Source organism: Bombus terrestris, chromosome 7 (genome assembly GCF_910591885.1).
Source record: "Bombus terrestris chromosome 7, iyBomTerr1.2, whole genome shotgun sequence".
In the NCBI taxonomy this organism is placed as follows: domain Eukaryota; kingdom Metazoa; phylum Arthropoda; class Insecta; order Hymenoptera; family Apidae; genus Bombus; species Bombus terrestris.
In genome coordinates this window covers 24,950,110-24,961,478 of record NC_063275.1, presented here as the reverse complement: position 1 = coordinate 24,961,478, position 11,369 = coordinate 24,950,110, and the positions used below count along the sequence as shown (strand labels likewise).

Here is an 11,369-nt window from a genome sequence, read left to right as displayed (position 1 = left end):
AAAAATATATATATGTATGTGTATACACACACACACACACACACACACACACACACACACATATACTGGTGTATATATATATATATATATATGTACTGGTAACACGATATAGGTACATAATAAAAATAAATTAAAAGCCTAATGTCTTTTTCTTTTTTCTTTTATAGATATTTTTATTACAAATATGCTATTTCATACTTTCACAATCTCAAAATACTTTACGATCTAGTATATATTTATAAGAAAAATACAATTGATCAACGATACGTCATTCATATAGAAACATCAATTTAATTCAATCGCTATTGCTATATTATATTATAATAATAATGAAATACAGATCATTCAAATTCTAAATTCGTTAATCATAATTATGCAAATTTTAATTCTATATCTTTCCAAGCGAACTGTCGCTTGACAAAAAATTTTAAATACTCTTTTGATATATACAATTGTATTATATGGAGATAATATTTTGATAATAAATAATAGATTGTTGTTTACAATGTTCTGGACCTTAAATTTTTCAAGAGTTCCATTGATTCGATTTAAGAAAATTCAAATTCGAGTAAAAATACATTGAAAAGGAATGAAGAAAATGATATGCAAGAAATGCTTAATGATTAGGAATTATAATTTGAAAATAGCGATATCAAAATGAATCAGATGCTCTCTGAACACGTTCCATATACAAGGAAAATAGCAGCTTGTTACTTTCGTAATAAAATGGATTTTCAGTTGCGTCCAGATCTGGTTTATATTCTGCTATGTAACTACTTTGGCTAGAACTGCATCCGTCGTACAGTGGTGATCCTTGAGAAAGTTCTGAATAATTTGGCGATGGCATAAAGTTTCTGCTGCAGCAGTCTGTATCCATATTTTCAGTAACATTTTCATGCATGCCCGATAAACCATTAATATGAAGATTATTTATTCTTTTACTTAATGGCATAAATTCACTATATTCTTCTTCTGCATCACGACCCCTTTTCCTAAATATCAGAAGCGAAGATGAATTAGCAGAATGAGATCCAATCATTTATATATGTTAAATGGTAGAGTGTCATTACACACATGCATCAACAAAAACTAACCTGTTAGCCCGAGTCATCCTTGAATTAATCTAAACTTTTAGCAGAAGATTTTAATACAAATATATTCTTAACCACTGCATATTATGATATTTGTAACTTTTCTTCGTCGAAACAATTAACGTCGTATACTGTTGAGCTTACGTGTAAGTCATATACGTTTGTGAAAAAAAACAAAGCTTGATTATACAAATCAGCAGTATACACCGATATTCTTATTGCTTTATAGTTCAACCTCCAGAGGCTAGAGTGCGTAAGTGACATGTTTTTAAGCAAAATGTTTTAAACCTTAGATAAAAATGAAACGATCGAGAAAGATAAATAAAATAGGTATGAGAATTTTATATTATTTTATATTAAGATAACTATACATTTTTTTATACTATAATATACAATATATTTGTCTGTATGAAAAATGTTAGATATACTATCTAATAGCAAAAAAGACGAACCATCTTAATTCATATTTTAAATAATTTGGAAGCTTCGATATTGCTATCTTTTTATTTAAAATGCATTAATCACGAGAATCTATAAGTTGAGCGATAAGGAAGGGAATATATAGGGCAAAAATAAAAAATGCGCAGAAGATTTTTTTATTGTAACAAGTAAGAATATCTTATATTCAGATATTACACATAGTTGTGATTCGTTTTTCCCATAGAGGATGACTATTAGGTTCCTGGTATCTTAAGTCTACTACCTACAATTTCTAATTGGTATTGCCAGAATTTCGTGACTTACGACCCACGATATAACCATCGATCATTTAGTTACCGACCGGAAGCGAAACATATATCAATGCGCATAAGAAAATAATATAAGTCTACTCTTGTCAAAACTGACTATGCAAATCGCATTAACATATCATTCATTGTAAAATATTCTGACCAGTATACTATACTGGCCAATAAATTAGTCAACTAAAATTATTTGATAACGAGTATTATATTTCCATAATTAGAGCGCATTAGTTACAATAATCTTTATATATGTCTTCAGATTCTATTGAATTAAATATTCTTTCTAGAAGTATAGTTTTCAACATAGTCAGTGAATTACAAACTTATTTTCCTTCACGGCAGAACTAATTTCAAGATCGGTCGGTACATGTGTATGTAATGCACGTGTTATTTGTTCCGACGTTTTAACCTTTTAAACTTACGATATTTCCGTTGATATGGCAACATGATCGAGTAACATTTAATGATAGATACTAAATTTTGATTTATCATATAGAATCTTTTACAATCAATTTTTTAATCCTCCTGAGCATGATATATTCGTATTTAAATTTATATTTAAGTTTGAATTCGTAATTCAAATATTTAAATTACGTACTTAAGAAAATGTTCGTGACAGTTTAATTAACGCATATCTATTTAGACACCATAAAATCTTGCTCGCAAAGGAAAAAAAAAAATTCAAACGACTTAATTACACGAGAAATGTAGTATTTAAAAAACATTTTCGCATTCCTCATCAATACCGATTTCACATTGAAATTTCAAAAGATTTTGAGATACGTTTCTTATCCGATATCGAATTTTTCAAATATTTTTCTTGATAATCGACGCGTTAATGAAACGCAGTTATTAAAACGATATCTTATTTCAAAATCCTAATACATAATCATATATGTACAATAAGAAATTATTATATTTTGCAACATCATGACGAACAATATCGAAAAAGGAAATGTATTATCGTATCAAAGGCATAAAGACGATTTGAGTTAAAATTATCGAATAAATTTTATTCTACGCTTCGTTCTTACACTGCTTAATGCGGTTAAGTACAAGTACGAGAACAAACGAAGAGCATACAAAAATATTGTTTCTCGTGTGAGATGTTTTTCATAGAAAATAATTTGTGAAAGATCAGGAGAAGCGAAGTACGTGTACTTGTAATCGTATCGGGGCTGTTTATAGTAAAAGATTTAAAGGGCCACATAAACGATCCATATTTGGCGCTTTTACACATGCTTCGCTCGATACGTGGGTGTGAACGCGGACCCTCGTTAGTTGTTACTCCGAACGAGTCGCTCCAATTACACCGTGATACGCATGTTGATGAGCTTAATTAATTTCAGAAGACCTGCCGAGAAAGAGAGTCGCGGAATACTCGCCGTTATTATTAGGAAGTGGGAAACACATTTGTCGTCTGGGAAACGTTTATCTCGTAAGATACCGGCATCCGTAGGATAACGAGGATTCTACCACAGGAAAGGAAAACGCCTCCTTTGGTATTGCCTACCGTTCTCTTCTCTTGGCATCTGCTTTCCATTTCTGACAATTTTCTCGTCCAGTTAAAGTTAAATTTACTGTGTACCAGTGTACCGTATTATAGCGTATTATTAGCATAGGATATATAGTAAATTAATAAATCGACAAATTAATAAAATGTTTCTTTTCCTCGGTTGACGATTAAATAAAATTTTCTAAAAATATCGGGCTATTTTCACGAAGACGATCGAATCACCACAGTTTTTGATTCTTGTCCCGATAGAATTGGAAAATTCCGCTTTCGTGTGATTAACGAGACAATCGATCGTCCCTTATCGTCATTAACGACGATTATCTCAGAGTTACGTTGATGTACTGAAAATTGAAAACGTGGCAATTCTCGGGATATTACGAAACAGTTTGGACCGTGAAATTTTGTATTTAAAAGATTGGCGAAATTCCTTGATCGATAGTGGGTCGGAATACTTTCTAAAAAGAGGACGCATAGTCGATACATCGTGCGATTCGCTATTAATCGCTTATATTAATATTAATTCGCGATTTTAGGCGAACCGTTATTTTAGTCTAATTTTCATAATTGTAACGTTCATTTTGTGGCAGCACTAAATTAGACACGTTCAATGTATTCTCGTGTTTCTTTTATGTGTACATTCGATGCGTCTGCAAAAAGACGTCCAACACCTACGAGACGCACACATCGAGCTACGTTAAATACGTATACGCGGTGGCCTTGATTCCTAAAGCCGTGAAAAGATCCCGTCGTCGGGTCAATTAAACCAAGCCACGAAGTCATTGACTTTGGGTGCACGGCCAATTTCTCTTCGACAGTCCGTAATATAGCGCGTCCCAAAAAGCTTCGCGTCAAGAATAATCCCTGAGCAACCTTGCGCTCGTAGAATATATACTCGGTTATTTTCGGCTATCTTCTCGAATACTGATTATTCCAATAAAGCTACATGGCAACAATACGCTTGAACGAACGATACGTTGATAATATACAACGCTTTCGTTAATTTAATTAACGCTCGTATTGATTTTCCCACGAATATATGCTATATTTAATCAATAAACAAGATAACCGAACGAATAAAAATCTTTCCATTTCATGCTACTATACTATATATATATACTATACTATATATATATATATATATATAATATCTTCCAGTTATTTCATTTTCATTTTCATTTTCCGAATTATTAAAATATCGAAAATGCCAGGTTACTGCCTATTTCGTTGGTACGATGATCGATGATAAATTGCGATCGTAATCTAATCGCGTTTTATCATAGGCAGGGTTATAGTAGTTTGCTACAATATGTAGTAGGTTGAGAAGATACGAAACGAAAAATGACTAATTCCATTTATGGTCATTCACGTACGAGAGAAAACGATTATTCAGCGGGTGAGTAAGATTTCGGTTTATTTGGCACGTTTGTTCGTCAAACCTACACGTCAACCAGATACGACAGCAAATGGAGCCACTCCCTTAACGAAGGAGGAGCATCCAGGCTCGTACGCGATTGCCAAGATTTCCACGATAACGAAATCTCTCGCTATATCGTATCACTTTTATTTCGACCCTATTTTTCTTCCAACTTTGATCCCAAATACGTATTACTTAAAAATATAAAGAAATATTTTGGATATTTTGATTCGCTATCGAAGTAAAATCGTTCTACGCGACAGTAGAGTAAACAAAGCAAGATGACAGAGTAGTGAACAAAGAGCAAAATTTAACCAGCGAGCGCGATATAAAATGGTATCCGTATCGATCACGGAACAATTTCAACGTTCTTTCGAAACATATAGCAGACTGTACAATGTGGTCGAGTCGATGAGTAATCGGAATACCTTCTCCGAGGTTCTTCCGATCGTTGAAAATCAAGGCTGTCCCTTTCCTAAATTGGACTAAGTTGTTGGGTTAGGTCGACGCACGTGATCCCCGCCGGTTGTTTCGTGCGTGTCCCTAAGCAAGATTCACGTGACACACGTTCGTCGAACTATGACGAGAAACGAGGGTGAATTTGCGCGATCGTTCGTCACTTTCAATGCCACGTAGCAGCGCCACGGGGGTGTCCCCACTCGTCTCATGGTTCTCTCTGTATGGGGTGAGTCATGGTACTCCCTCCCGGTTTGGGCGTGGTGGCCGCTGCAGACGTTCCTCATCGATCTCCCCACGGCCATGGAACACCATAGAGCCGAGCTCGCTCGCCAAGGTGGTCCTTTTAATACTAGGGCCTCGCGCAACCAAATACACCCAAATATTCTCTTGGGAATGTTTTTTTCCCTAGTTTGATATTAGTTTAAGTTTAATATTACAACCATCGGAGTTCATCTTTCATAGAAATTTTATAAATTTCCAACGATCCGTTTTTCCAGATTCGAATGATAATTCATCGTATTATAAGCTTTGTCTTATTTCATCCACTTTAATTTTTCCTCCAAGTTTTCTATTTTAATCGGTTTATTCGCAATTTCTTTAGTCGTTTTACCTTATTAGATTCTGTTTTTTTCTTTTTCTCTTTTTTTTTCTTTTTTAATATCGTGATCGTGAAATGGAATTCCGAGCATCCGCTTATCTTTGTCCTCGTTATTTCTCCATTCATATAGACCCTATAAATTTGATTAAGTTCGAAGAAATTTTATGCACCTATCTGTTTCGCATCATAAAAATACTCTCTGCGTAGCGACCTTCTCTCAGATATCTATTATTCCAATATATTTTTCGTAGTTTCACAAAACTATATCTATAATATTATGTTGCTTTATTTACACTTTTCAATAACGTATTTAGGCAACGTTTACGCGTTGATACCGTTGATAAAGTACAACTATCGATACATCTTCCTCTTTGAAATGCTTTCGTGTTTATCTACTAATTTCTCGATCTTTTCCTTCGATAAATTCAGCGCTTTCATCATCGAATTTCGAGATATTCTTGTCGCTTCTGGCGTGGCCTGATACGACCGTCTCAAACGGCATTTTTGTGAAAACGTTTCTATAGAAACAACATGCACGTTTGATCGTATGCCCGAGAGACGGAATTTTACGTAGAAATAAATGAAACACCGTTTGATATCAAGGAAACGAAAGCTGCACCGTAATCGCAGTGATATCGTACAGTTATTGTTATCTGTTTGTTCGAGGTAATCTTGAATAAGACACGTACGTTTCCTTATATGGACTTGGTCGAGTTCGATCGTATCTTATTCCACGCAATTTTTTGTAATCACGATGGAACGTTTAAGCCTGATTCCTCTTATCCGCTTCCTATTTCACCGTTTTTACATAATTTTTAACGCGTAACATTTTACGTATAAAAGATTTTGCGAAGACTCGCGTCATTCTTATCTCGGTTCAACAATTATTTTCGCACTGTGGCGTTATCTTGCTATGATAAAGTTATACATACTATAGAAATAGAGCTACCGAACGTTCTTACGTAAGATCGTGCACTGCGAAAGATTCCATCGAATAACTCGTTCGTTGAGAAACTCGCAAATTTGCCGTTTACAGATCACAGCTTGCCATAAGTTTTTCTTCTTGAAATTTGTCTGTTTTCAAGCAATGGTTGAAAAAAGGAGAATAAATTCCAAAAGCATTGTACTCTCCTACGAAGATTCAACCACACGCGTGGTGCAACTCGAAGAACAACTAAGCCAAACGTCTTAAAGTAAACGAACCAATATTCAAACGCAAACATCGAAGTCGAAACGCGAGTTGCAACGATCGTCGCTGTGGAAGGCGCCTGCAACTATCTTCTAAACACGTACAGACATACACAGCTTAAAATTCGAACGCCCTCCAGCTGAAAGCTAGACGATGATTCATGCTGCAGCTCGTATGGAATTTCTGCTGCTTCGTGACAAATTGTATCTTCCACAATTTCATTCTGCTGGCATTCTTTCCTTCTTATTACTACGCACAGCAATAAATTCCATTCCTTTTTTCAATTTTCTGTACGCGATTCTTCGTTTACTCGTGAGATCTCGAAACGATCGTAATTTGCCGAATTTTGCAAAACCCTGCCAAAATCGCTAACATATACAATCAGTCACACGTATATATATATAGATAGATAGATAGATAAGTCGCGTGATAACACACGACCATTGTAGTATGTGATTATATGATTCTTCGAGTTTCGTTTATCCAAAAAATAAGTAGCATTTAATTTAAGATAATAGGTCATATCTGTCGTGGTGTAGCTTGGAAAGATTTAAGATGTCATAAGGATAAAGTACGAATCTATTCATTTTCTCAATTAATCGATCATCGAAAGGTTTCTTTTCGTCCCACTAACAAACGGTCAATGTTTTGTACGTCTTAACAGGGCGAAGAACGCTTCGTTGTCATTGAGAAGAAAGTTTGATATCTATCTGCGTACACCGTTGATTTCTAGCAAATGATATAAAGCTTTTCAAAGAATCGAGGTATTCGAGCGCCGGTATATATAACGGGTCGACAGGTGTCGCGATGAAAGCAGGTTTTCTTCTACCGATTCCCCCATGGACCTCCTTCGAATCAGTGCCGTATTTATGATTCATCGATGCTTTGTAAGTTCTAGATCAAACGTTTGCCGCGAAACCAATTTTAATTGGTTAATCGCTTAAAATTAACTATCGTAGTCGCCTTCGAGTGCCAAATGCGTTTGTATCTCGAGGTCTGTACAAATTCTTGAAAAGAAAGCCGATATATAGAAAAATTTATGGAACGTAGTAGCAGCAACGAATAAAAATATATCGACAAACGAACAAGCGTGAAATTAAATTAAGAATCGAGTTCCAATATTTTCCTGCGAATGATACTATATATCGTAGAAATTGCGAATCTTCTTTATATAATTTGTATTTTTACGAAATTTTCTGCTTCGCTGTTTTTTTTTTTTTTTTTTTTTTAAATAAAATATGTGCAAGAGTGTCCAGCCAGATAAATCGTTCGCTTTGTATTCTAAAAGCGATATCCGAAAGAAATATAATTTGATATTCGATGTAAGAGCATTACGCGTAAAAGCAAACGATTGAAAACAGAGTTGAAACAGAATATACGATGAAAAATGTACGTAACCAGAAATTTGTGTACGCCGCTATAGATATATAAATCAAATAACATTAGAAATATCCTATATTAGAAGATAAAATAACGCGTAACCAAGATTAGCGATTGTACGAATCTTTGAAAGATTTCAAATATCGAAATGATTTTCTATCGTCGATTACGAATGTCCTATATACTATCCTGTTACATCCTATGGTAATATCCGAATGTCGTAGAAATTAATATGAAAAATTTCTTTATATCGTTTGTTCCTAACCAAAAATTGTCTATTTGATTATTAAAAATTGATTTATCCTTAACATATATTTCACGTATTGTACAAGAATATGATTCATCGATACGCGTAGACGTAGAGATGCAGAGAGTATCTCCGTTTCGAAAGATACGTTAACGTCCAAAGACGACAGATTTTAGATAGTTGATCGTCGATGTTGCTATCGTAACGTTGGCTAGGGGAACTGTAGTGCTAGGATACGTTCCTGAACACTGTCCCTCAAGACCCGTTTCCGTGCTCCCTCGACGTAGCCCCCAGCGATACACGGGGTCCCATTCCGCGCAGAAGTGCAATGTACCCGATAATCCGAGTGCCGCAGATATACGCATATTTCACGAACGCAGAAAACGCGCACGAGAACGGTAGATAGTTTGAGCAGAGAGCGCAAAATTGCATTTTTATTTGATTGGCTGTACATCCGGAATTACAATCGCTCGAGTAATACGTGACGAAACGCAACGTGGCCCCTGAATATTTGAGTATTTCCGGCAGAAAACTATCCGGAGGAAATGATGGCTGTAAGACTAAAAGATTCGACGAGATAATCGAAGAAGTTAGATATCGGATATACGTAAATTACATCGTGCGATCGTATATTCGCTATAGTACCGTCCTTGATTGAATTATCCTATATAAGTAACATTCTCCTTTTCAAATACGTATACGAACGTTGAAATATTCGAAATAACGGTCGAATATCCGATGGACCGAGCGAAGAACAACGAAATCGTAATAAATTTTTAGCTTTTTTAACCGTTTCCAAGTATACGTAGATAGAAGATTTGAACCAAGGAAAACAGATTAATAACCTTAATTTTACTAAACGCTCGACATATATATATATATTTCGATTTTACAATTTACAATTAAACCGAACGCTTCGTCGGCGTAATATTCGTCGTACGTTTTATTGTCGGTTGCTACGTTGCAATTGTATACAAAGACAAAAATGTGGATAACGATAACGATCGTAAGAATACGAAAGTGATAGACCGCCGTGACATCACGTTGTATAAATATCGATGATCCTAATTATCTGAATATTGTTCGAACGCTGAAATATTATGAAAGTCGTACGCTATCGGAATATATTATTAGGCGCGTACAAGGAACAGATAGCATGTAGAGGAACAGTTCTACAAGATCGTTATAGCAGAACTATTTGTTCGTGTCGCTAATAATGCTGTTACTATGGCACGGTAAAGAGTATGAATTTTTTAATGATACGTCAATTCTGCCATGTGATTCTACTAGATTGCACAACGGGTACGTTACTTGTATTTATAAATATAAAATAGATACTTTTTTCTTCACGCTGCATGAACATTCATTTACAATCCGTAAAAGCTGCGTGAAATTTTATACTACAAACGCGTGGCGATGTGCGCAAGTTTTCAGTCGGATACATCTTTTACTTTATAGTCCAAAAGCGATACTTCAAAGAAATTTAACTAACAACGGTACGATTATGCGATGGCGTTTATTCGTCGTACTGTTTTCTTTTATTTGCCGTACCTTTCTAACGAAAGTTAGTTGGTTAACGTTTTATTAGATATCGCTTTCGAAGTAAAAAGTAACGAATTTACTTGACCGGAGACTTTTGCCGCATACCGTTGTATGCGTGTAAAATATCAAAGGAAAAGAGAGGTAACGCGTTAAACGTATAAAAATTGATTTTGAGAACTATACGTTGAAAATATGCGAGTTAAACGAGAGGTTCGCGCTTGTATAAGCAAAGATTATCTTTCTTCGATATATCGTTACTTTTCTCGAGACTTCGAAGCTTTAAGCTCGAGAACTGTGAGAAACGAATCTGGTTGAACGCGGTGTCGTTATATAAATTGCCAGCGATTAATTATGATACGCATATCCGCCCTTCCCACATCGTGAATCCGAAGAGGCTAAATTCCCAGGCGATTTCTTCTACCTTCTCCTCCAAGGACTCCTTCTGTATGACCTCTAAATGAACTTGAACTTGAAAAAATGTGGAGCGGTACGTATACCACTATATACAGCTACATCCGGACTTACACACGCGAAACTTACATACCAACTTACATACCATAGGTTTGGTTTTATTCGAGATTCCATATCGACGTGCTAGTCGAAATTATCAGAAAGATCGGTTATTCGCAGCGCCTAGTAACATAGTTCTCGCATTGATACGCGAAGCAAAAAAAGTATTACAGCGTGATATTTGTAAAGAGGCAGATAAGGAGATACAGACCTCTTATATATAACAAATCGTAATTAATACGCGATAATGTTAAATACGCGTATTTGATTAATATACCATGAAACGTGAATGTAAACGAAAATTATGATAGGAAAATTCACGGCGACCTAATTACATACATCTCGTCGACCATTACTTTCCATGTTAGATACGTATAAATCCATTGCTGCATATTCACGTTCTTTATGCTTTTTAACATATAATGCAGAGGATACTTTTACCTTGAAAGTTTTACCCTGCTACAACCTTTATATCGATCCTTCTAGATTCATTTATATCTGTCCGTAATTAATAATTCCTTTACATAAATAATTTTCATCCCAAGCGGCGATAACTTCTATATGAGACCTACTCGATATTCACAACGTGCCGTAACGATCGAAATTTTAACGAACCATTCGAACGATCAACAAAAATCCTTTTATTCCATTGCTTTCTTTTACATCTTTTATTTCTTTCC

General features: G+C 35.1%; 1 protein-coding gene across 1 annotated transcript; it reads right to left on the bottom strand.

Annotated features, from left to right (window-relative positions):
- Window positions 1–130: 130 nt before the first annotated feature.
- On the bottom strand, window positions 131–1,318 carry LOC100647340. Its single transcript, XM_003396946.3, has 2 exons — window positions 1,095–1,318; window positions 131–992 (listed from the first exon to the last, which is right to left on the bottom strand). Exons 1-2 carry the CDS (start codon window positions 1,109–1,111, stop codon window positions 653–655), a joined length of 357 nt encoding a protein of 118 aa, XP_003396994.1. The 5' UTR covers window positions 1,112–1,318; the 3' UTR covers window positions 131–652.
- Between the last annotated feature and the right edge of the window lie 10,051 nt (window positions 1,319–11,369).